Below are 26,686 nucleotides of genomic sequence, written 5' to 3'. Positions count from 1 at the left end.
TTGTTTTATTGTTATTTTATAACGTTAAATACAATTTAACTAAAAATTAACTATATATATTTTACTAACAAAACCGGTAGTTTTTTTAGGCTATCTAACTTAAAATCTTACAAGTTCAATTGACAGTATGAAATCGTCAAAAAACTTTTGCAAAAATTAAAGATTATATTTAACAGATAAGTAACGATAAAATAAAACTAAACATGTTTAAGTTGGGTTTATTCAAAAAAGATAGACACAATCAAAGAAAATTCACAGTGTAATTTGAAATTTTCATAAAAATTTTGTTTGAGCTTGCTAGGTAATTGGGACGGCTATTTAGTAAAAATACAGAAGAAAAAAAACTACAAAAACTTTAAAAGTTTAACTTTAAAAAAAATTAAAATGTTAAAAATTTTTTAATATTTCAGTAAATCGAGCAGTCAATTTTAGTTAAGACAAAAAACTATATTACTAAACCTTTAAAAAATATTTATGTTTTTTAAAACTTTTGCGTATTTGGTACTGAAAAAGACTTACAAAGTTAAAAAAAAAGTTATAATGCACTTAATAATATTTTGAAAAAAGTACAATTTTGATAATGTTAACGCAAAAAAAAAACCGAGATAAAAATAATAAAAGAAATGAATAAATACTGATAGATTGCCCAGGTAAAAGGTTTCTTTATATATCAATTAATTTTTTTTAATATTTAATGTTATCAAAACAAAAACCTTTTAATTATATTTGAGATATTATCACTCTTCAAATAAAACTAAACAAGACTGCGTAAAATAAAAAGATAAAGTTTTTTTCGTGATTAAAATTAAAACATAATCTAATCTTAGATATATAAAATAATTATTATTCTATTTAAGCAGAAATAAATTGTAAATTTAAAATAAAAACGCAAATACGAAAGTACTATTCGTTTGTATAAATATTCAAATATTTTCCATTCAATAGTTATAAACAAGTTTAACAAATTTTTGTGCTTTATTTAGATAGTGGTTATTTTTTAATTTTTTAACAAATTCATACATTAAATCGTACATAAAGTTGATTTGTTTTTTGTAACTTTCTCCTAACAGCTTTTCGAAATAGTTAACATTAAAACTCAATCAATTTAACACGTTTTTACTCCAAAAATACATTGTTTATAAAGATCAATTTCTTACTAAAACTTCCTATATGCAATAATCATCTATATTTAGCAAACTCCACTCAGATTGTCTCATATAAGCAGTTAGACGACTCGCAATTCTTTAATTCAAATTGTATAACAAGTGTGTATTGTCAATTCTAATTTTCAACATGTGTAAGTTGTCAGGCAGTTATCTTCAGTATCTTTCATATTTTTTCAGTAGATCATCAAGCTCTTTGGCGTTGACCTTTGAAAAAAGTTAAATTAAGCTATGTTCTGTGTTTATTCTTTTTAAAGGTTTTATAAAATGACAAAATGTAACACTGTTTAAAACAAAAATTTCTGGTATTTTTTTATATTAAATGATTTAAATATAGTTATCAATAATAAATATAACTAAGATATATAAGTTTTGTGTATTTGTTTAATAAAAAAGACTGGGTTTAACCACTATTTTATGAAACTTTTAAAAGTGTTGTTAAAAAACAGAAATAAAAGCTTTTAATGACCAACAAGTAAAATTTTATTTGTCTTATAAAAGTTCAATTAAGATTTTAGGTCGTTTACAAAAAGTATTACAGGTATTAGCTGCCGTTGTTTTATTTTTGTTACTAAAAAAGTTCGACTATAACTATAAAAATTAAAAAACAGTCATAAAAGGTTAAGTCTCTTTTTTGAATTATATTAGTATAAAGCTACTATAAGATAAACTTGATATAAAAAATAGTTATCAAAAGTTAAAGTTATTCAGTCTTAACACTTAAAACAAATAAAGCTTAATTTTGCACACTACGAAAGTTTATGGAAAATAATTGTTTTATAAAACCTGAACTTTCTATTGTTTATCTAATAATGGCAATTAGCAACACCTTAGACTGCGGCTTGGAAGAAATATTTAATAAGTAAACAATAAAATTCCCGAGAATACAATATTGGGCGTAGCTTTGTAAGTCGTTTGTAAACTTTATTTAAATTTTTCACACGTCACTATACTATACAGTTTAAAATATAATTATTTAAAATGTTCTAGTGCGAACGTATTATGTTGTTTTTCATAAAATAAATTAAAAATCAGTTAAAGGTACGTTATTGTATTTAAGTTTATGTTTATTTTAAGTTTGGTTAAAAGTATATTTATAAGTTATTTCGAACTCACTCTAAAATTGAAATAAATTAGTGTAAAAAGTTGAAAGTATTTTTTTATAGTTTTGTTTGTAAGTTATAGAAAAAATATAGCTTATTGTTATTTAAGTTACGCTAATCTACACTAAAAGAAAAATAAAATAATTTGTTGCTAGTTTGTAGCTTCAGTATCAATTAAAAAAAACAATATAAAACATGACTTACATTTCAAGTTTATAACAACGTAATCACTAAATAATGTTTAAGTTTTAAGTTTACATAAGTTTGTCTGCATCATAAGTCTACTTTAAATACAAAAAAACTGTTTTTTGTTTTAAAATATGGCCAAGGTGTCAAAAATTTGATCAACTGTCAGCTATAAGTTATCTTATTACAATTTTAAAAACAATATGTCATACACCTTTAAAAAAACAATTAAAAAGCTACGATTGGTTTTGTATAGTTTTGAGTAAAAACTAAATTTTCTGTGTACTTTATACAACATTGTAAACTTGTAAAAATCATTGAAATAAATTTATAAAGTATACATACAAACAAAAACTAACTTTTCTGTGTTGGCTTCTTAGACTTCTGTTAGATGCGACTGATTTTGCAGATTTGTTAGAATTTCGCGAGGAAGCTCTTTTCAATATGTTCTGAGATATCGTCCTGTTAAACAAATGCGTATAAAATAAATTTTATTGAGTTTCATAGAAGTACTTGTTAATAATCTTTTAATAGTTTTTCCAAGTTTTTTCAAAACCAATATGTGTGTAGAGTCGTTGGAATTTTGTGAAAATACAAGTATAGTATAGATAACGTTTTTAAAAATAAATGTGTAAAGTTTTTCTACATTTCCTATTAACTTTTTGAAATAAATGTATATACCAATGTTGTCCTCTTTAAACTAAAAAACATGCTCATTCGTAGGTGCATTTAACATAAATTGTCTTTAACATTTGTTCAATTAAGTTATTACAAGCATCTTAAATTAACGCCATAATGGAACTTATACATTTTTGGACTAAGTAGATAAATAATATTTTTTACGTAAGTTTTGATTTTCAAATTATAATTTTGACACGTCGTTTGGTTTGTGAAAAAAACTAATACAAAGTAATCAGTTACGTTTCAATCATAATTAAAAGTAATTAATCACGTAGGTCGTATTAAAATTACCACATAACACTAAAAGTTATCTATCTAACACTTTTCTATCAAAAGTAATTTTTAGTTTTTCATTTTAAGCAATGAATGTTATAAATCACTATACAGATAAATTGAGGAGACAAAAAAACGATCAACACGTTTTCAAAATTCACAAAAAGATCTAATCATGAGAATTTTATTTACACAAAAACAGTTTCCCAGACACTTATTAATAAAAGAAATATAATAAAACGTGTCAGAGAAATAAAAAATCGCTTAGTGTTATCTCGCAGATGTATTAATGTCTGATATGTATTAAAAAGAAAAATGTCTCTATTGTTCTATTTTAAGACAATGACATATATTATACTATAGCAAGTTAGTAAATCATCAAATGTTTGGGTAAAAATAAAACTATCAAGTTTATTGCAGTGTTTACTACGTTACCAACATTATATACAAACTTGAAAAAGTGAAACTTTTAAACTAAAAAAAAAAAAAAATAAAGTAATTTCAGTTTCAAAATTTATGCTCAAAGTTCTCTTAAAGAGTATAGTATGTTGAATAGAAAATTGATTTTTATAAAAGGAACAAGTTTTGTCGTTTAAAATCTAAAATTAATGTATCTAAACAAGCGAAAAAACTGCAAATATGATTTTTAACTTTTGATATTAAACTGCCCTGGACAAATGTTAAAAGGTATCCTAGTGGTATGCGACTCGACAACCGAAAGGTTTTCTCGTACACGGACCAAAACTTTTAGCACTTTGTTTGTCGTTCAAAAACAATATATATCAAATTATTTATTCCTCTATTTTAAAACACCTAATTTGCATGCGAAGTCTAAATTTTTATATATTTTGAGTTAGAAAAGTTGTGTGAAGGAGTGTAAGACTAAACACAGCTGTTCTGAACACTCTTGTGTAATTGAAAACACGAATTTTTTCTCATAACAGCTCCAAAAGTTTTAGTTGAGAAAGGGAATATTTAGTATAAAGTCGTTACCTTTAAAAGTAAGTTACCTTTAGAAATATTTAGTGCATAAAGATTGAAATTTAATTTGTAGTATTTATAAACTAGTATTGATTTATAATTTACTGATGTATTTAATCTGAACTTTTTTTCAGATAAAAATGTATACAGTTTTTAACAGTTGAAAAAAGTTAGTGGCAGAAATTTTATTTTAGTATTCATGAAAGAAAAAAGCTTATTTTATTCATAATCAAAGTTCAAAAATAATAACCACTCTTTTATTAAAACTATGTTCTGTGTTGTCTTATGACAACATTGATTGATATATAGTACCAATGGAAACCAAAGAATCACGAAGAACTTCTTAACAACCAAAAATCACAACACACACTCAACACAAAATCATAACACATGAAAACATCTTTTGTTTTTTGGTGCAAACAAGATCCATCCACCGTTTTTAAATATCAGTTCAAAAATAATCATGGCAACTTTGTATTCATGATTTCTAGTTGAAAGACAACATTTAAAATGCAATCTTTGTCAAATGTAACTAAACTTAAAAAGTTGATTTTTTTTAGAGCACGCTGAAGAAACAGTCACATAACATTTTTTTAAGTTTAGTTACATTTTAGAAAGATCACATATTTAAACATTGTCTTTAAACTAGAAATCATGAATGACATATTTTTTTAATGGAACGACAAAACGTAATTAGATATATTTGTAACTAAAGTTCACAGACAGTCAGTTTAATCACGCTTTTAGTCCTCCGTGTCATATGACGGAAAATTTAACCAATAGTATGAACACCACACCAGTATTGTTAACCGTACAATCACGCTGTAATACATGACATCTTCTATTGTTATACTTTGTGCAAGTGAGTATCATTCTCCGGTTTGCAATGGCAGCTCATCAAATTTGTTTTTATGTACCATGAAAAATAGTTTTATAAAGGAACTTCTTTCTCAATACACTTAATATTCTTATAAAAAGTTATTTTATATTTTTTTGGAAATTAAGTATAATTCGTTGTTTTTTAAATGTCTGCATGTCAATTTGTGCTAAGATTTTTAGTGCGCATTTGTAGATAACCTTACATTTTAAGAATACTGCAAGTGTGTGTAGTCTTTATTTAAAAGTTTTTACTTCTTGGAAACTGACTTATTTTTATGTAAAGTTTTACATTCTAGAAATTTAAGATCAAGTATCTAAAGACACAAAAATAGACTTTTTGGTCTTAAGTAAGTTCCAAGCAGTTTTAAGTAAATTGTACATTCATTGAGAATTTTACTTCAACTACTATATGAAATAAACATTAAGAGGTTCTTGTTTCAAGTTTTAAAATTTCAAATTTTAAAAACATACTTCATTGAAATTTAACTTACAAACACATATAATTAGTTTAGAGGTGGAAAGTGAATTTTCGAAATTTAAAAACAATATTTCATTATAGTAGAAATGGAGGATAAATAATTTCATCTAAAATAAAATTCCATACAAGTTGTTTAATAAAAAAAAAGGTTTATTTTAACATATGTCGCTACAGCCTGTTGCCTGTTTAACTGTATCAACTTTAATTAATGCAAATATTGGCTATAGAAAAAAATCTTCCCGTAAAAAAGACATGTATTTAATACCAAAGATAGCGATTGACTACTTTCGATCCTAATCACATCTTGGCAATCAACAATATAGCGTGAGAAACAACCATTATGATGTCATAATCACACATTGCGTGCCAGAAAAGTAACACGCGAAGATAAAGAAAAAACAAAAAAAGGATTATAAAAGATAAATTGGTGTTTAATTCGAGCACCAAGCTAATGAGATTTAAAAAAGATATATTATTTTATGAGCATCCAGGTTTTCCACAAACTTCGGTATAAAACATGTAATTATATAAAATGTGTGTATATGCCATCGTAATCCAAGATTAGGTTGACTCTCCTTTGCTTAGATAAGACATCCGGGTTCATATAGATAAATTTTCTTTTAATGTACCACTTGATTTTTAATTTTGTGAATTAACGTAGGTGTTTTTCTAACTCTGAGATTACAACAAACTTACAAAAAAATATTTAAGTTAGACACCAACTGTATAAAAACACTACTAAAGAAATTAGAATTTTTACGGTTTTTAGTTAGTATGTACTATCTTCATTATCTTAATGTATGTATCTTTTATCGTTAGTATGCAGTTTTTACATAAAAGCGTAAGTGATATTTACTAATTTTTTTGACCTATTGATTAATTCATGAAACAATCGTTTTTTGGTCGATCGATGAAAATAAATGAATATCAACAAAAAATACCCACCTAACGATATTTTTGTCGTTAACATTTTTTACACTTACCTAACAAGGTTCTTATTGGATTAAGGGATGCTTGGTTATATGTTTAAATCAATTTTTTATAATTAATCTCTTATCACTTACCTAACAAGGTTCTTGTTGGACTGATTGGTGTTTTTCAGATCAAGGGATGCTTGACTATATGTTAAGATCAATTTTTAAAATTAATCTTTTATCACTTACCTAACGAGATTCTTATTGGACCGATTGGTGTTTTTCAGATCAAGGGATGCTTGACTATATGTTTAGATCAATTTTTAAAATTAATCTTTTATCACTTACCTAACGAGATTCTTATTGGACCGATTGGTGTTTTTTAGATCAAGGGATTCTTGACTAAATGTTTAAATCAATTTTTAAAATTAATCATTTTATCACTTACCTAACAAGGTTATTATTGGACCGATTGGTGTTTTTCAGATCAAGGGATGCTTGACTATATGTTTAGATCAATTTTTATAATTAATCTTTTATCACTTACCTAACAAGGTTCTTGTTGGACTGGTTAGTGTTGTTGTGTATCCAGGGATGCTTGAGACCCTGTGCGGGAGACATTCTCCTTGCGGGATCCACCGAGAGGAAAGACTGAACGAAATCAATTGCAGGTCTGGATACGTGCGGCCACGGCTGTAAGAATTTTAAATGATAAATATTAAGTTAATAATTGTTTATATTAATTAATGTTTCCTAAGGTATTAAATGTGTAGTTATTGAAGATAAAATAATCTATAAAGTAAGAGGAAAGACTGAACGAAGTCAGTTGCAGGTCTCGATACGTGGGGCCATGGCTGATTAAATTAAAAATATTGATATGATTAACAAAATAATAAATTTTTTAATTTTGAACTTTTATATGCGTCAAGTTGTTAAAGAAAATGTTGCGTGTTTTTATTACATTGATTTAAACTTTTTGAAAATAAACTTCAAGGTAAATATAATTTCAGAACGTGTTATAAAACCTAAAAATTAAAACAAAATCAAAAGTCAATATTTAATTTTATCTAAAACAAATGATCGATGTATTTCACTGACCACAAACAAACAATTTAGAAGAAAAGCATACATATATTGACTAGTGTATAACAAATAAACAATTTAGAAGAAAAACATATTGATTAGTACATAACAAACAAACAATTTAGAAGAAAAACATATTGATTAGTATATAACAAACAAACAACATAAGGTGTTTGTAAATTTTTACTGAAACAATGATTTGGTATGGCTAAACAAATACAAACAACGTGATATAAATAGCTTTTTTTACACACTGTTTACAATAAATAATTTGAGATTTATTTATAGATTTTATTAAAACTGATATAATTACTTTTTTTGTAAAAGCAACTAAAAGTTATAAAAATACTGTATCGATACAATTTCAACAAGTCGTAGTTTAACATTTGCATGTTTTAGAAATAAAAAACATAAAATCTTAACAAGTATTTAGTTTTAATGATAATTTTATTATATTAATTTATTTTCTTCTCCGATATAACTAATAAGTATTATTACTTCCACGAAATAAGCACGATGTACCTGACCATTTTTACTTTGATTGTTTAAAAACGTGAGCATTTCCTATTAATTATACTTAAAATAATTTACATTACTTGGATATTAAAACACAAATTCCCGTTTCATCATTTTATAGAACATTTAAATATCAGTTTGGTAATTAACTGCAAAAAAGAACGTTTTATATCTAAAAATGTCTCAACAAAGTACTTTTTTATGCACAGTAAACTTTGACGTCATCAAACCGTCAGCATCAACTGTCAATAACAAGGATATTTTATGTACGAATTCCTTTGAAAAAGAAAAAAAAAATTGAAAAATTACTCTGTTTTTAAGATGATTAAGCAAAGCAATCAAGATGTTGGTATTTTAATCCATTTTTGGTTAAAACAAGTTATGTAAAAGTGTGAAAGGTGTAACGTGTGGTCTTGTATTTTAAACGGTTTTAATTGAGATATTCAGTTGATACAGATTTCAAGGCATGATGTTTTGGGTTTTTGTTATATGTATAAAGTTTTACTGCTTAGGTTGTTTTCTATGTTTGTTTTCAAAAACTAATTGCAAAAGTTGAGTTAGCAACATAGTAAGCATCATAGATATTATTGAGTAAGTTGCAACCAAAATATTAAAAAAATGTTATTTTATTAAAAAAAGTCTTATTTAATAATTATTATTTGAAAATGTTTAGTTTAACATATTCACCAAAAAAGTTGTATGGAAATATCTATTTCAAATAAAAATTTAGTATATCGTCGGAGAGTGACAATATATTTTCAAGTTTTTTTTAGATTAATTATTTTCTACATTTAAGACATTCACACTCAATCAATTAAAACAATTGACGGAAGTTTTTTTAGCACAAAAGTTTCACCACTAAAGTAAACTAAATTGCAAGTAAAAATAAATCAACGGTGACAAGTCAACGGTGGTATACGTCAAACTTGAATAAACAACTTGGATTAAAATGACTAATACCTTCTATGCATGATAAGTCTGAAATGAGATTTAGAGACTTTTTTTTTGCTTTTTTAGAGATGTACCACCATTAACTTATGATAATTAAAAAGACTTTCAAGATAAATATGAGTTTTGTTTTCGTCGCTTTTTCTTACAATATAAATAAAAATGTATTCTCCTTGCCTAATGAACATAAACAAATTTTTACAATTTTTGTATTAGATTAAAAATAAATAAAAGATTGTATTAATCAACATAATTTTTTTCATTATTTTTCATTTATTAAGTTTGAAAATTTATATCCATTACATATTAAAAAAAACAACATAAACTTAATCTAAAAGCAACAATGAACAACAAAAACCTCAATCAAACAATTAAAATTAGACAAAGACACATATGTTTGCTTCATACCGTGCATCTGATATTATAAAAATGATAGATATACTTAATTCGAACCGATATTATGAAAATGACAGATATTTATTTATTTTGGTTTTATTGTGTAGGAAGCAATCACTTCACACGCGATTTGAAACAATGCAACTTCGCCCGAGGGTGACTGAAATTTGATTGTTGTAATTTTTTTTTGTGTAAATCACAAATTAGGTATCTGATGATCTTTTTACAATTTTATGCGGTATAAAAATAACACAAATAAATTTTCAGCTACATTTTTAATAAATCCTTCTAAACTGCAAAAAATACTACAGTTTATAACTAACTCTGATGGTATTTGGGTTTAATAATATTTGTTTTATCTTTTACAAATGAAGTCTATAACACACTAAAAACACCAAAACTCTAGAACAATGATTAAGAGCAGCAAAGTATTCAAATAAAACACATTGAGCTTATATATGATTTCATTTAATTTTCAGAATATCACGAGTTCTTAATCTGTGCGTTGTAAACATACAAACCTATTAAAACAACGAAATACGGTAACAAAGTCTCAAAATTAAACGTTTTGTTCCAAAAAATTTTAAAGGAACTGAGATCTTAAGAATATCACGCTTTTTAATCTTTGTGTTATAAACATACAAAAACAGTTATAAATAACGGTTTTCAGCTATTTTTGTAGGAGCTGAGATCTTAAGAATATCACACTTTTTAATCTTTGTGTTATAAACATACAAAAACAGTTATGAATAACGGTTTTCAGCTATTTGTGTAGGAACTGAGATCTTAAGAATATCACGCTTTTTAATCTTTGTGTTATAAGATACAAAAACAGTTATAAATAACGGTTTTCAGTTTTTTTTTTGTAGGAGCTAAGATCTTAAGAACGGCAAAAACATTCAAAAACAAACGATTTCATCATGTTTCAATAAAGCATGTTGATTAAACGTTACAAGTTTTGTTAAAACAAAATACACTCGCCTAAAAGTTGAGTCTAACTCACCAAATGCTTAAAAAAAAAAGTAACTGGCTTAATAGATTGGGTAACGTGAAGTTAACACTAAGTCTTTACGAACCATGAAAACGTTTGTGAAGTTTAAAAACAAAGTGTAAATTAGCTTATAGGTAGAATAGAATATAATAGAAGCTTTTAGAAACACTAAAAATAAACAATTAATTTAAACAGCAGTTACATATTGCTAAATATCTTTTAAAAAACAACATCAACACTACCAATAAAATTAACGATTAGTATTCTTACCAAAGTAATTGCTTCAGGGGCTGTTTTATATTTAGATATAAGTTTTTCAACTTTTTTATGCAACACTCGATTTAAAGGATTACGTTCAAGAAATCCTTTAATCTCTATTTCAAAGGCTAATGTGGGTGTCGAGCTCTATAGTGATGGATCAGATATTGAATTAAATGGGTGTTGTGACAATAAGATAGCTCAGACAAAACCAGACAAGATCTGTTTTGGAAACACGTTCTAAGCTCGCTGACCTTTTTAAAGTGGTCATCTGTAATGAAACTAGCTTTAGGAGCAAATTTATCACTGCATCTTAAATGTTTAACACGATCATGATTTATAGAATTTACCTGTTTGATAGAAGTTAAACCACATAAACTCCCCTTTCAAATCAAATGATGAATAGTTTTATATCTACGAGTCGTTCGTAATACAAACTTACGTTAAAAGTTATCCGTGGTGTGAACAAACAAAAAGTTTTTATTGGGGCACCAGGTCCTACGAATAACTATTTTAAGCACATTTGTTTTATTCAATAAAAAATACCGATGTTTATTTTTGAACATGAAAATTTTTTATAGAGCTAGTCTGCACTTACTTAAATAAATTTTCACAAAAGGATATTGAAATAACACCTACACAAGATTTTTTGTTTTTCAAATCGAGTTAACTTTGTTTTTGTTTGTTGAAACATAAAAACGTTACTATATATATGTACACCCAAACCTTACTATATATATGTATATATGTTGAAATATATAAACGTATGAAAACTAAACTTCCTTCTTCAAACTGATTTTGAAACAACTGTAGAGCTTTCTGTCTTCTACCTACCATACACTGTGGTTTAGAACTTCAAGACAAAACACATGCCTGTAGACAGAATAATCACGAAACAATACATTATCATTTATAAAGCAGAAAAGTCACACTTTGACAACCCGTGTTTCCTGACACGGGTTGGTACCGTGTACTACCAAAATAAAGCTTCCGGAGCACAATAGATGAAGAAACAATAGATGATCATCAGAAACAATTCAAGTGAGATGGATTGTTATTCAGATGGCAACTGTTTACAAACATGCACACGCACAATAGAAACAGCATACAAAAAAGCGGTTTGGCAGGTAGAAGTTGTAAATTAAAGCTCGAAACCACGAAACAATACATTCAATTCAGATGGTGTGTATCAACTTACAAAGCAGAAACAAAAAAGTATAGCCTGGAGGTGTGTTTTAATTTAACAGCGTTTAATTTCCATCTCCTGTGTGTGTGTGTTTAAATTGCTCCGGTGTTTTAAGAAAAAACGTTACTCGGTTTTATGTTGCTTGGAAGGTAATCTGTGCGTTTTTTGCACGATTCAAGGTGAGATGCGACCTCGATAAACATTTATTTTCACCTTTTCTGGGTAGCGAAAGGTCTCGTGCACGGGCCTTGTTGTTAAAACATTGTTCTATTGTTTGTAAAGTTTCTTTTAAGTATACTAGTGTGTTTGTAAAATGTATTATTTATTGTAACTTCCAGTTTAATTTTGCTATCGAGGTAATTTATCCTGATATGCTTTTAACAGCATTTTAACTTTATTTGAAGCATATATCGATTTAATAAAAAAACATTTGAACTACAACAACTTATTAATTAATAATGTTTTTGTTATAAGTGTGTAACAATTTATTTGTGTAATATTATTTGTTGTAATTGTAATAACTTAATTTTTTCAATTTGATAATGTTGTAAAATATTTTTGATCAGTAATATCTTACAGAAAGATTGAAAAATTATAAAGCTTGGATATTTTTCTAACTTAATTTAAATTAAACCATACATTTTGATAGTATCTAATAGAAAACTTTATTATACATTTCAATTTTTACTTTGTCAAAAGTTTAATAACTGTACGTTCAAAATAGTGATTTTAAAGATTTTATTTGAAGCATAAGCAATAAGTGTGGAGACTTTGAAGTCGATAAAGTAGCAATTTGTATTTTTATGAAGTTTCATTGTTATTATTATTCTTTTGCAACTTTAAAATAAAATTTATTTTACAGATACTGTTATATATGGATAATTTAGAGTAGTAAGAGATAAAATTAAAGCTTAATCGCTAGTTTTTACAATCTTTACTACGTATGTAGTTTTAGTGAAGTATTAATTAATTTAATAAAAATTATTAGAATGAAAGAACTATTTGAATGAAAGAATTTATAAGAAAGTGACAACATTTTATCACGTTCTCATTTATCAACATGGTAGCTTTGTTAAATAATTGAGGTATTTTATTTTTGTTTTTTACTTATTTACATACATATTAATGACTTAACTTATATTTAAAATTAGTTCAGTCGGTTAAATTAAGTGATTTATTACATAATTGCCTTGTTATACATGGATTTTTAGATATTTTTAACAATTATACAAGACGTTAGTATTAGTTACGTTTTAGTTTTTCTACGTTATTTTATTTTTTAGTCAAAACGTGACACGGATAATAGTTGCATAATTAAAAATATGTAAAATACCAATTAAGTTTTTAAAAATTAAAAAAAAAAAAAAAAAAGAACACTATTATATAACAAAGATCAAAAAACATCCTATGGCACCTTATGAAACCTTTTTACCAAATGTCAAAACCAAAATGTTATCTTTTTTTGATAAACATTTGACCAAAACTCAATTACAAACACTAATTACAAACAAAGACCAACATAATATAAATTAAACTATCAAAATTAACAACAAATCTGTTGATATAATGCTGTGTTACATAAAAATCATAACATACTGAACCGTAATGCTCTGAACTAAAATTGAAAACCAAATATATTCTATCATAGTTTTTTTAATTTATACTTTTCTAACCTCAGCCGTGAAGGTGTACTTTCCCTCGATGATCGATTTGAAGAGCACGGGTTTTTCTTCGTGGTCGAATGGCATCGTGCCGCTTAGCAGGATGTACGTTATCACTCCGAGTGCCCATGCGTCCACAGAGCATGTGTAAGGCTTCCGTAGGAGGATCTGAAATAAGTTTATAAATTTAGTCAGGTCTCTTTTCTATAACAATTAAACACAATATGAGAAACCAACATTAGAGTTTAAGATTCAGTGTGTGTTAACTATTTTATATATATTCATAATACTATGTGAACTAATGTGTGTTCTAGAACAACCGTAATAAGGTCAATTTATAAACTAAAATACACCAAAAATTTTAAAATATAGTTTTTTTTGTGACCCACCTCAATAAATTCTTGATACAACTGAAGGTCATGGTGTTGTCGTTATGGTAATGTTTTTGTATATATATATATTTATAATTTTTTTATACTTATTACTTACCTCAGGTGCAATGTACTCGGGAGTGCCGCAAGTGACCGTCATGGTGTTGTCGTTCCCGCTCCGCTGCGAAGACGCCAGCCCGAAATCGGTGATGAGGATCTTGCTGTCGGCCCCCTGGTGGAAGTAGAGCAGGTTTTCCGGCTTTAAGTCCCTGTGAGTGATGCCCAGGGAGTGCAGGTACCTAGGAATCGATAAATATTAGTTGCTTATCTTTCAAGACCAAACTATCACGTTTAAAAAGATATACTTGAAATTATAGGAATCAAAACTATTTAGGCACCTGGGAATGGTAAAATTCGAAAAATTTCAAAGTATTTATTGAGGTCGATAGTGACCTACTTTAAAACATATACGGAATAGAGCTATAAAGAAAACATGCAAAAACAATGTAGGTACCTGGAAGTAGATGACTAAACTTCAACGGGTTTTAAACCCAAATTATAACGTTAAAGGAGATGTTTTTAAAATTTCAAAACTAATTAGAAAGTAAGTACACATAAATGATGCCTTGAACATTAAACGTAAAAAGAATTAAAAAAATTTTAATCTTTTATAGATATGTTATGAGGTTTTTTGATTTAAATTGTATTTTTACTTTTTTAGTATGATTAAATTATAAAAAGATAAAAAGTAATTTTCCACGGCCTTTGGTCATTACATAAAACAAGCTTTCTACGTAAAATAATAATTATTCTTAGCATAATCAAACTCAAAAGCTTTAAACTAAAAACTGTTTTTCTTTGTTTTATTTTTGTAAAAGTTTAGAGCTTACAAAGTAGTAGAAAGTTTGAACTTTAACATTTTTCGCTAAACTACTTAACTATGTTATAATTTTTAATTAATCATGAAAAGTTTGTTATTTGGTAATTCTGTTTTCTAGAAACTAAAAATAATACCATAGGATATTAATTTAAGTTAACGTATGTCACAAAAAGGAAATCATGAGACGTATCTAATAAAACTTAATCATTCTTATATTTAAAAAAATTGTTATTAAACTATTGTAAATTGATGTTATCTTTTCTTGAACTATTGCATTATAAGTTACAATTTTTATAAAGATATTTACTTAATTTATCTTTTGATATTTATTGTGAAAATAATTAAATAATGTAACATTTACAATTTCAAATTAATATTTTTTTCTAAACTGCTTGAAAAGTTCTAAATCTTGAAAAGTTCTACTAAAGTATTTTTGTTTTGATCTATTGTTTGTCCAAAAATTGTTTGTTAAATTTTCATATTACTTTTTAAAGCATATTTTTTTACATACAACTATAATATTCAAAATACAAAAATCTGAGATGTCTTGAAATTATTTGGTAATAAGGCAGTGCTTAAGATATAAGAAATAAAAAAAGTGTTTTATAAAAAATGATTAGTTTCAAAGTTTTTACAAAAAAACGTACACTTAAAAACTTTATAGTTTTACAAGAATAAATGTTATCATTACTTTTTTGTTTGGAAAGTGTTTTGAAAAAATTTAAATAAAATTGCTAAATAATATATAGTTTTGATACTACTATAATAACAATTACAACTTATACACACATTTACCTTTTGTTTTTAAAACTATTTGTATATACTATAACAGAACTTTTTAACAATACTGACGCCTTTTATGATAACTAAGAATAAAAAAATTTATCTATGTATGTTAAACGTTTTTATATGACATAAATAACAATTAACACTTTTAAACCAATCTTCACCTTTTAAAATGAAGAAAAAAAATAACAAAAAAAATCTAGGTTTATTTAAAATTAATAACACTTTCAAGAAACCTGACACCTTTTAATATTTCTTGATACTGCATAAGATTTGATACATCAAGTATTCAGCGATATAAAATGAATAAACTTTTTACAAACCTAACCCTTCTAAAACCATGATTTAAAGATTTTTTCGAAAGTTTTAGATTCGACAAAGCTTTAAAGTACTTAGTACATAGCGATAAAAGTTATAAGCTTGAAAATATTTTTATGACTTATATTCACATTGAGTAATAAAAACTTAAATAATATTCCAACAAACCTGACGCCTTCCAGCACCATCTGCAGCACTTTCACGGCATCCCGCTCACTGAAGCTCCCTCTAGCGATAATTCTGTCGAAAAGTTCGCCCCCTTTCGCCAGTTCCATCACCATGTACGATTTGTCCGGGGCCTGTGCAATGAAAAATATATATTATAAATTTGATAAGAAAGTAATGGTGGCGTTGTATTTTGAACTAGTTATTAGTTTTAATCATCATTTTGCTAGTTACATTACTATGAACGATTTTTCCGGGGTCTGAAAGAAAAACAAAACATTTGTTTAAAAAGTTATGTAGTTAGAAGTCTTATAAAAAAATAGAATAAAAGTATCATTTATCTGTTGCCTGTGTGAAAAAAATGTTTAAAAGTCATAAAACCATTAAAAAGTTATATTTTCTTTACGATCAGACTACTAACTAGATTGTGTTAGTTGTAAAACTACTTCACATGGTTTCAACAGTCCTATTAAATATTCAAACTGTTTGTGTGATCATTACTTGTATTTTGTAACTTTTGATGAAACATGACACTTTAGATCGTTAAATCATCTTTATCACATCAATTCAGATTGTTTTTAAAGTAATTACTTGGTAAACAATGGTTGCAACGATAAAGATAATACTATACAGATACAAACTGTTTTTATGATAATTATTACCACCTCTAGTCTTATCTTAATGTTTTACTTCTACATTTTCGGTAACAGGACACTTTTCAAAATTTAAATCTTTCTTATTTAAACAATTTCTACACATTTAGCCTGTTTTTAAAGTAATTGTTACTATAAAGCCATAAACTGTTATTATGATGATTATAACTAGTTTTATTTCATTCTTTTTCTGATACTTTGCCTGTAGCATGACACTTTCAAAACATAAATCCTTTTCACTGAAACAATTTTTCAGTATTCAGCTTGTTTTTAAAGCAATTACAAGGTTAGTAGTGGTCTACGACACAATAATATTACTATTATATAGCTATAAATTGTTATCATGATAATTATTACCACCTCTAGTCCTATTTATTGTTTTTCTACTACTATTTATGTGACACGAAACTTTACATCATTTTTACTGAAAGAATTTCTATGCATTTAGCTTTTTTTTAAAGTAAATACTACTATACAGCTGTAAATGTAACTACGATGATTATGAATACTTTTAGTTTTGTTTTATTGTTTTCTACAACACTTTATGTAGCATGACACTTTCAAAACATAAATCCTTTTCACTGAAACAATTTTTCAGTATTCAGCTTGTTTTTAAAGCAATTACAAGGTTAGTAGTGGTCTACGACACAATAATATTACTATTATATAGCTATAAATTGTTATCATGATAATTATTACCACCTCTAGTCCTATTTATTGTTTTTCTACTACTATTTATGTGACACGAAACTTTACATCATTTTTACTGAAAGAATTTCTATGCATTTAGCTTTTTTTTAAAGTAAATACTACTATACAGCTGTAAATGTAACTACGATGATTATGAATACTTTTAGTTTTGTTTTATTGTTTTCTACAACACTTTATGTAGCATGACACTTTCAAAACATAAATCCTTTTCACTGAAACAATTTTTCAGTATTCAGCTTGTTTTTAAAGCAATTACAAGGTTAGTAGTGGTCTACGACACAATAATATTACTATTATATAGCTATAAATTGTTATCATGATAATTATTACCACCTCTAGTCCTATTTATTGTTTTTCTACTACTATTTATGTGACACGAAACTTTACATCATTTTTACTGAAAGAATTTCTATGCATTTAGCTATTTTTTAAAGTAAATACTACTATACAGCTGTAAATGTAACTACGATGATTATGAATACTTTTAGTTTTGTTTTATTGTTTTCTACAACACTTTATGTAGCATGACACTTTCAAAACATAAATCCTTTTCACTGAAACAATTTTTCAGTATTCAGCTTGTTTTTAAAGCAATTACAAGGTTAGTAGTGGTCTACGACACAATAATATTACTATTATATAGCTATAAATTGTTATCATGATAATTATTACCACCTCTAGTCCTATTTATTGTTTTTCTACTACTATTTATGTGACACGAAACTTTACATCATTTTTACTGAAAGAATTTCTATGCATTTAGCTTTTTTTTAAAGTAAATACTACTATACAGCTGTAAATGTAACTACGATGATTATGAATACTTTTAGTTTTGTTTTATTGTTTTCTACAACACTTTATGTAGCATGACACTTTCAAAATTTAAATCCTTTTCACTGAAACAATTTTTCAGTATTCAGCTTGTTTTTAAAGCAATTACAAGGTTAGTAGTGGTCTACGACACAATAATATTACTATTATATAGCTATAAATTGTTATCATGATAATTATTACCACCTCTAGTCCTATTTATTGTTTTTCTACTACTATTTATGTGACACGAAACTTTACATCATTTTTACTGAAAGAATTTCTATGCATTTAGCTTTTTTTTAAAGTAAATACTACTATACAGCTGTAAATGTAACTACGATGATTATGAATACTTTTAGTTTTGTTTTATTGTTTTCTACAACACTTTATGTAGCATGACACTTTCAAAATTTAAATCCTTTTCACTGAAACAATTTTTCAGTATTCAGCTTGTTTTTAAACCAATTACAAGGTTAGCAGTGTGGGCATGTTGTTGGTTTCGAAAACAATGGATGGATTATTTCAATTATTCAGGATTTTCGGCCATGGAGATTTACTGAAACACTGTGAAGATTAACCAAACTACAAAATCGTATAAATCACGTTGTTACGCCTGTCATGAAGCTATAAGTGGTTTAAAAAAAGTGCAAAAATTCCAAGTGTGTCAGTTCAATTGAATAAAACTACAAAAAAGTAAAAAAATAAACTATTTAATATAAAGCAATCACTAATAGTAGTCTGAATTTAGTTTTCAGTTTTTTATTGAATAAAATGAGTATCTATTTTGAGAAAAAATAATTTACTTTTACTACTTTATAAAATTATGTTTAATCCATGTACAAGTTTTCCACGTTTTTAATAAACTTTAAGTTTAATGTTAAAAGCAAACCCAAAACTTATTATTAAACTTACATTTAGTGAAAATTCAGAAGAAAAATTATTGAATTCAAAACTAAACGTTTAACTACTTGTGTTTCATAACAGTTTGTTGATCCGTTAAATTTTTATACAATAAATTTAAAATTAAAAAATATATTTTAAATTTACAAAGAAAACACTAATCACGCGTCTTATTAAACCACAATTATAACAACTATAATGGAATTTTCAATAAAAGTAATACGAAGAAAATATATGTTTAATGGAGTTTTGATTTTTTCAAAGCAATCACTTTGCTAAAAAATTAAATTATCATGAGACTTATCAAAACACGATTACCTATAAGAAAATATAAAAAAAAAGTATGCGATGCTTAAATGTATTGGATTTGTTAACGTAATCTAGCAGTTATTTAATTAGGATGTAATGGATTATTAAACTTAATTGATGTTATAGCAAAAATTAAACATAAAAATTGCTTTTATCTCATAAGGCAAACATTCCTAAATTTAGTTGTTGTTAATGCGAATTTGAAAAAAGTTAGTTGTCATAAAATAGTTGCTTATTTTATATTCCTAATTTAAAACAAAATCTACAGACTTTATGGAATTTTTTTTTAGTTCCCACACAAATTAGTTTAGCAAAACCAAACTAATTATTCTTTAATTTAGGTTGTTAATAATTCATTATCATTTATTAATGTTCTTATAAAAATTTGGAGAAACTTTAAAAAATGTATATGTAAATCTAATAAAAATATAGCTTATTCTATGATAGATAGTCTAAAATTTTATTTTAACAACTTGATAAAAATAAAAAATTGGCAACTTAAAAACACAAGGCTTTTAACATTTATAAACATAATTTAAAGTTTTTCAGTTAATCATAGTTTATAAAACCAAAAAATATATCTTCGGTTAACATAAGTTCAAATTGGCATAAACAAATGAAGGATTAATTTTAAATAATTAAAGAAAAACTGCCTCAAATAGTTTATACAAAATGTAAGATTAGTTTTAAACAGTTTATAGAATAAAACCTACACCTATGTACTTATGATTAAATCGCCTTAATACGGGTTATATTCTTGTCAAGTGGCTGAAAACATAAGTTTAATATTTTGATCTTGGATTAAGTTTAGATTTTCTCAGGCTTCTGAGTTTTGCTATGTGCTTAATTTAATCGATTTAACTTGAAAAGGATCAAAAATTCTTTTGAATAAAAATGAATTGTTTTTGTCTAAGGATAATTTTAATGTTTTAGTAATTATATCCGTATTATTACAAGTTTTAGTTACAAATATAAACTTAATCTATAAAATATAGATTTTTCATAATTGTTCGGTTGACTAGGTAAAACTCAATTCGTCTTTTCAAAATTATAAGTATTCAAAAGTATTATTCGGTACAAATTACAGTAGATAACTTTTGTTAACAACAGTATATAGATTTTTTAAAAATAACAAAAATTCAACTTCAAATTTTTATCTTTTTACTTATTACAAAGTAATAAAGTTTGGGGAGACAATTAAAAAAATGTAGAGAATAATCTAAAAAATACTTTGATTTATTTACATACGTTTCTTATCTATCACCTACTGTTCCGTCACAACAATGCGTTTATGACGTAACAATACTTTGAATTCTTAGATAAAACCGGTGGCATTACGACTTGCGCAAGAACGTTATAAATAGCAACTTTTTGTAGATGTATACACATATTTCATCGCATACTTTATTTGTGTAGTGAAAATAATAATCCATTAAGAAGTATGTTGCTCGTATAAAGTTAAACGAAACCACTTTTACAGTAAATACATTTAGTGTTAAGTACAATTTATTCTTTTATATTTAAAGTCTCATAGTTTTGTAAAAAAGTATAATTATGATTTCAGTTTACGGTAACTTATTTTGTTTTTTGTGTTACGAAAGAACTATTTTTTCATGAGAAAAGTTAAAATTATGAGGCAGAGTCGAAAAATTCTTTTGCTTATCTAACATTTATTATTCATACTAGTTTGTTTTAAAAAAAATTTTTAAATGTTTTAGTTTCTGAAAGTGAAAATTTCAATTAAGTAGATTTAATCTTTATTGTTTACATTTGTTTACAAAACACAATTGACATTGAAGATTCGTAACTATCGTGACTCATATAATTGGTCATTTTACATGCCTTGACAGTAAGTAATTAAAAAACAAGTTGAGCAAAAATTCTGTGAGATTACTCATAAAACTTTTGACAAACATCTGACAACCCATACAAACATGATCGTTGTTTCAAACAAAATTAGTTGATTAAATCCCAATTAAAATTTACTTGTAGTCAGTTGTATTTATTTAAGCTAGTAATTTAAATTGTCAGATTTTATATTAAGTATAAAAATAGTAAGGAAAAAATGTATTAAGTTTTTTCTCAAAAAATAATGAACATTAAAGTCAAAAGGAAAAACTAGTTTTCAAAAACTTTACATGTTACAAAATAATCTAAATTTTTACCTTCTCATTATTTCGAGTGATAACTTATGAAAGCTAATCATACATCAAAAATTTATAAAATCTTAAATATAAACTTAAACCAATGTAACTTTACAAGGAACACTCCCGACAATTAAATTCTGTTTTGAAAGAAATTTTTGTAGAAGGCAATTTAATTTACATACAAATTTGCATTATTTTAAATTAAAAGATATTCACCACACGTAGTATTTTACTTTTTACTTGTAAACGAGCCAATATATTAATTTTAAAATAAAAATTAACTATGCAAACAAGTTTTGTGGTTACTTTTTACGAAAATACTAAAATTACAAGGTTTTAAAGGTTAATAAAAGGTTAGTCTTAAATACTTAAACTGTTTTATGTATTAAAGTTTAAACATTGAGTCCTCTAGTTATAATTAAAATACAAAACAGTATGCGTTGTTTAAAAGATTTAGTTTTTTAAGCATAACTAGTTGAACTATCAAAAAGAAATCTACCGGTTTAACAATGTATGTACGTCTGACTCTATTTAAATTAAAATAATAATATCAAACAAACTAACTTCAAAAACTTCCACTAGTTGAACAATATAAATGTGCCTGACTCTTCTCAACACTCTCAGTTCAGATTCACACACCTCACGGCCTTCTTTTTGCTTCACCTGTTACATTTTTAAGTATTTTATTTTTGGTAGAACACTTATTTAAACATTTATTATAAAAAAGACTTAAAAGCTTTAGGTCAGGGTTTCCTAAAGTGGGGCATGAACAGTAAAGGGGCCCTGAGGCCATAACTTGAAACTTCTGCTAGATATTTTGGAGTTTTTGGTGAAGAGGAAAAAAAAGGTTTTAGGCGATAGCCTTTTGAGAAATATAGTTGGAGAGTACCAAAGCTTTTTAGAATGTTTTAAAGGGGGCCTTTAAAAAAAGTATGTTAATCTTGATTTAGAGTTTTATAAAGTAGTCTGTATTGATTACTTAAGGGCAATAAAAACTTTAAAACGACATTTAATATGTTAAAAAAAGAGACAAATATGATTTTTCATAAACCTTATTTTAAACAATTTATAAGCTTTTACAAAAAATTGAACTTTCTGAATAAATTTCTATTTGAAAGTTTGAGCAAATAATGTAAACGATGTTTCACTAGTCATACAAAACATTTAAAAACTTCTGTGATGATAAGGTTCTTAAAATTTTATATATCAGTGTTACCATAAAAGAGTTTTGTTAAACTTTTACTACACAAATAAACCACAACATTTTAATTCTGATTGACAGTCTTAACCTTCAACTGGTACTAAAATGTTCAGTGATAAACCACAATAGTAACTTATTTAATAAATTGTCAAGGTTTGAGTTTGCAGTTACTATTTTCAAAGTTTATTGATTTATGAGTATTTTTAAATGAAAAATGATTGTACAGAGTATGACTTTTGTTATAAAACAGGTGTTTAAGGATTTTAAGATGTTTCTAAAATTAACTATAAATAACTAAAGAATTAACTATATTGTTATAAGATGTACTTTGTGATTATTTAAAATGTTCTTAAGTAGTTTTACCATAAAGTAACAGCAGAGTATGTATCGCATTCTTTAAACATTTATGTACGTAAGCAAAAACTTTTACAATAAAAATTAAAGGAAAACATAAAGAAAATTACAGATAAAATAGTTTTGATGTAAAATGTGTTCATAAAGCATAAGTAGTGTTAAAATAAATATTTATGCAGATAAGGTATTTAAATATAAAACCAAAACTAAATAAATTTTAGTATCCAAATAAATATGTAAATATGTATTCAAATTACAATAAATCTTACATCAGTCAAAAAATAAAACAAATTATGAAGTATGTATAAACATACACAATTTCACATCAATTGCTCAAAGTAACTTTATGATTAGTTATAATAAGTCATATAAGCTAGCTTTATGTAGGTCATTATAACTAATAGTCATATAAGCTAACTTTATGTAGGTTATTATCACTAATACTTACATGAATGATCTGTATATTTCTGCCTAGTGCATTTATGCTGAACCCTGAATAAATAGTTTACAAATGCTTATATTAAATGATATACAAACACTAACATCGATCATCTTGATAGCGAATTGCTGTCCAGTCCCTTTATGCTGAACTCTCACCACGTGACTGAAGCTACCTCGCCCAATCAGAGCTCTGATCTCGTATTTGGATACCACCCGCGGGTCGAACTTCGCGCGGTACTTCCCCGCCGATGATCTGTAAAACATTAACAAAATAAATAAAATATTGCAATAAAAATATTTTTCAAATTTACAGAATAAAAGAACGTGAGCTACGTAACTTTCAAGTTACTTTACATCTTATAATTTGTGGGGAGATTACAAAGATGTACAGACATCAAAGACCTGTGAAAAAAATGTTTATAATTTTAATACATGTCAAAAAACGACTGTCAGCAATTAGTTTTGACCAAGTATTTAGATAATGCTGATAATTTGTGAAAAAAATGGTTATTTTTGATATAAAATGTTTGAAGACTTAAATAAGTAGTATATCTATTAGTTATCTTCTTGGTAATTAGTTTAAAAGTACAAATACTTTCTTGCAGGACACATTTTTAAACGAAGTTTTTAGTAAGAAAATATGAAGAGGTTAATAAATGTATGTACTTTGATTAATAAGTATATAAAAAAAGGTTTAATTTTTTATTTAGAGATATCGCAGAACACTAATAATAAAGGTTAGTCATAAATTTTAAGTTCATGATATGGTGTTTAAATTATCTCTTGTAATGTAAGTTCTACTGTTTTTAAGAAGTAGTATTTACAATATGGTTCTCCAAAAAAGTTTAGTTGATTTTAGTTTTGTCTTTTTATTTGATTGACTGTGGAGCTAGTCTTATTATGAAGGCTAATAAAAAACACTAATTATTTAAAAAACAAACATCTTATTCAAACTGTATTTTTTACGTGAAATTAAAGTTAAACTAAACTAGGATGTATGTACGACGTACATATTACATTTTTCTCTATCAATTACATGTAATATATAGAAAAAAAACGTTTAGACTATTCCAAATTAAACCAAGTTTGTCTTTATAGTTCAATACAAGGGCTTGTCTAAACGTGCATTGTTTTAATATTTATTTACTGTTTACATGTTGCATCTCGGTATAGTTTCTTGGAAATCCCACTTATACTACGAACAAAACGCTCTTGTTTTAATCTTGTTTACTGCTAACAATACATACACAAACTTAAGAATGGGCAGGTTTCTTATGGGTTTTGTGTCGTGAAAGATTAAATTTTATATTGGAACGTTTTTGCTGTACAGTTAGTTTAAAATAATTATTAGAAGGTCTAGTCTTATATTAAAAAAAAAATTACTTACGACCTAGCTTTGAATTTATCAAAAAATATAAAGCCCAAAATAAAAGCTACAATATAAAAAATTGTGTGGTAAAAAAAGTACAGAAGCTAGCATATCTTTTTTTAATTTAAAAACTTCCCAATAAATGACTACTTAAAAAAAAGAACTTTACTAGGAAAAATATGTTATCATCATGATAATATCAAGTTCATAGTGTTGTTCTTAGAAAAATTTACTTGGCCATTTTAAAAACTAACTTAAATTTTTATCAAAACAATAAACTTTGTGATAATATAACTATGCTATAAAGAACCAAGATTTGATCTTCATAATAAATGTTTTTTTTAAGCCTAATTACTCATACGAAGTAAAGAAAGTCTCACTTCGTGCTTTTTTGTTCAGGTTTAACCCCATCGTAGATATATTCTTTCATATTTAAACAACAAAAAATATACAAATCTTACTTTGTGCTATTTTGTTTAGGTTTGTCCCCATCATTGATATATTCTTTCATATTTAAACAACAACAAATATACAAATCTTACTTTGTGCTATTTTGTTTAGGTTTGTCCCCATCATTGATATATTCTTTACCATTTGCTGCTGATTTTTTTCTCTTTGATTGGTCAGATTTGTTGCTATTCCTACTGCCATTCCTTTTATCTGGTTTTCAAGTATGAAAATAATTATAGTAGATAAATCTAAAATAGTTTGTATTAACTGTCTACTTAGTATAAACATAAGTTGCTTGAAGTTTTTGTAGGAAAAGTATAAACAACAAATCTTTTAAGAAAAGTAGTACAAATTCTTGTGTTAAGTAATTTTTATTACTAATACACAAGTTAGATTACTATTTATTTTAAAGTAGATAAGAAGAGCCCTAAACTTCAAAGCTTGAAAATATTTAAATTTTTTTTTTAGTATAAATTCACAAGGAACTTAAAAAAAAGAATTGAAAAATTTATTTATGAAAAAACGTTAAAAAAAAAATTGATAGTTGGTTTAAAAAAGTACAAAAAATTTAACAAATACTAACCATGATACGGCTCAGGAATAACTTTTGTTGATCCGCAACCCATTTTTAATAACTTATTAATTATTTTAATACTTTCATTTTATTCTAATTAAAAATATAGGCTGTAAAAAGTACTACTTATTGGTATACTGTATATTAGAATATATGTGTTAAAGTATTTTTTTCAATAAACTTATGAATCATATTTTTGTAGTAAACAACTCGTTTATTCATCATAAAAATTAAATTTATGTTGCGTATAACTAGGTAAGTCAAACTTTTTTACTAAACCAATAGAAAAATAACTTAAACTGTTATTTATAGATTTTTTATTCCTAAAAATGTTTTTAAGGAAGTTTTTAACTTTAAGAACAAACTTTTTAAAGACTGAACAGAAAATGAACAAAATAAACAAATAGCCAAGTTTTAAAAAAGTCTAATAGTTTAATTTACTATTATATTTTATTGAGTACAGCTTATAGTTGTGTTTCTAACCACACATATTTGTTTATTTAGCAAAGTACTTAAAAAAAGTTGAAGTGTTTTGAAATAATAACTT

At 25.8% G+C, this 26,686-nt stretch overlaps 1 protein-coding gene across 1 annotated transcript; it reads right to left on the bottom strand.

The window, feature by feature from the left end:
• Positions 1–279: 279 nt before the first annotated feature.
• On the bottom strand, positions 280–26,251 carry LOC145849609 (serine/threonine-protein kinase H1-like). The gene is made up of 10 exons (XM_082954581.1): positions 26,149–26,251; positions 25,658–25,775; positions 23,849–23,999; positions 22,315–22,413; positions 16,221–16,351; positions 14,187–14,367; positions 13,710–13,865; positions 7,206–7,351; positions 2,812–2,914; positions 280–1,370 (listed from the first exon to the last, which is right to left on the bottom strand). The coding sequence occupies exons 1-10, from the start codon at positions 26,189–26,191 to the stop codon at positions 1,320–1,322; spliced, it is 1,179 nt and encodes a 392-aa protein (XP_082810707.1). The 5' UTR covers positions 26,192–26,251; the 3' UTR covers positions 280–1,319.
• Between the last annotated feature and the right edge of the window lie 435 nt (positions 26,252–26,686).

This window comes from Thalia democratica, chromosome 2, assembly GCF_965202585.1.
Source record: "Thalia democratica chromosome 2, ktThaDemo2.hap1.1, whole genome shotgun sequence".
Lineage (NCBI taxonomy): Eukaryota > Metazoa > Chordata > Thaliacea > Salpida > Salpidae > Thalia > Thalia democratica.
Note: the sequence above shows the minus strand (reverse complement) of the source record. Positions and strands in the feature narration are given on the sequence as shown.

What these genes read in the sequence shown, in the direction of transcription:
- LOC145849609 (XM_082954581.1), bottom strand. Translation starts at nt 26,191, where the DNA reads ATGGGTTGCGGATCAACAAAAGTTATTCCTGAGCCGTATCATG. An exon ending in CCTAAACAAAATAGCACAAA is followed by an intron (nt 24,000 to 25,657) that starts GTAAGATTTGTA and finishes AATGTTTTACAG; the next exon opens with ATCATCGGCGGGGAAGTACC. An exon ending in TCGCTATCAAGATGATCGAT is followed by an intron (nt 22,414 to 23,848) that starts GTTAGTGTTTGT and finishes AAAATGTAACAG; the next exon opens with GTGAAGCAAAAAGAAGGCCG.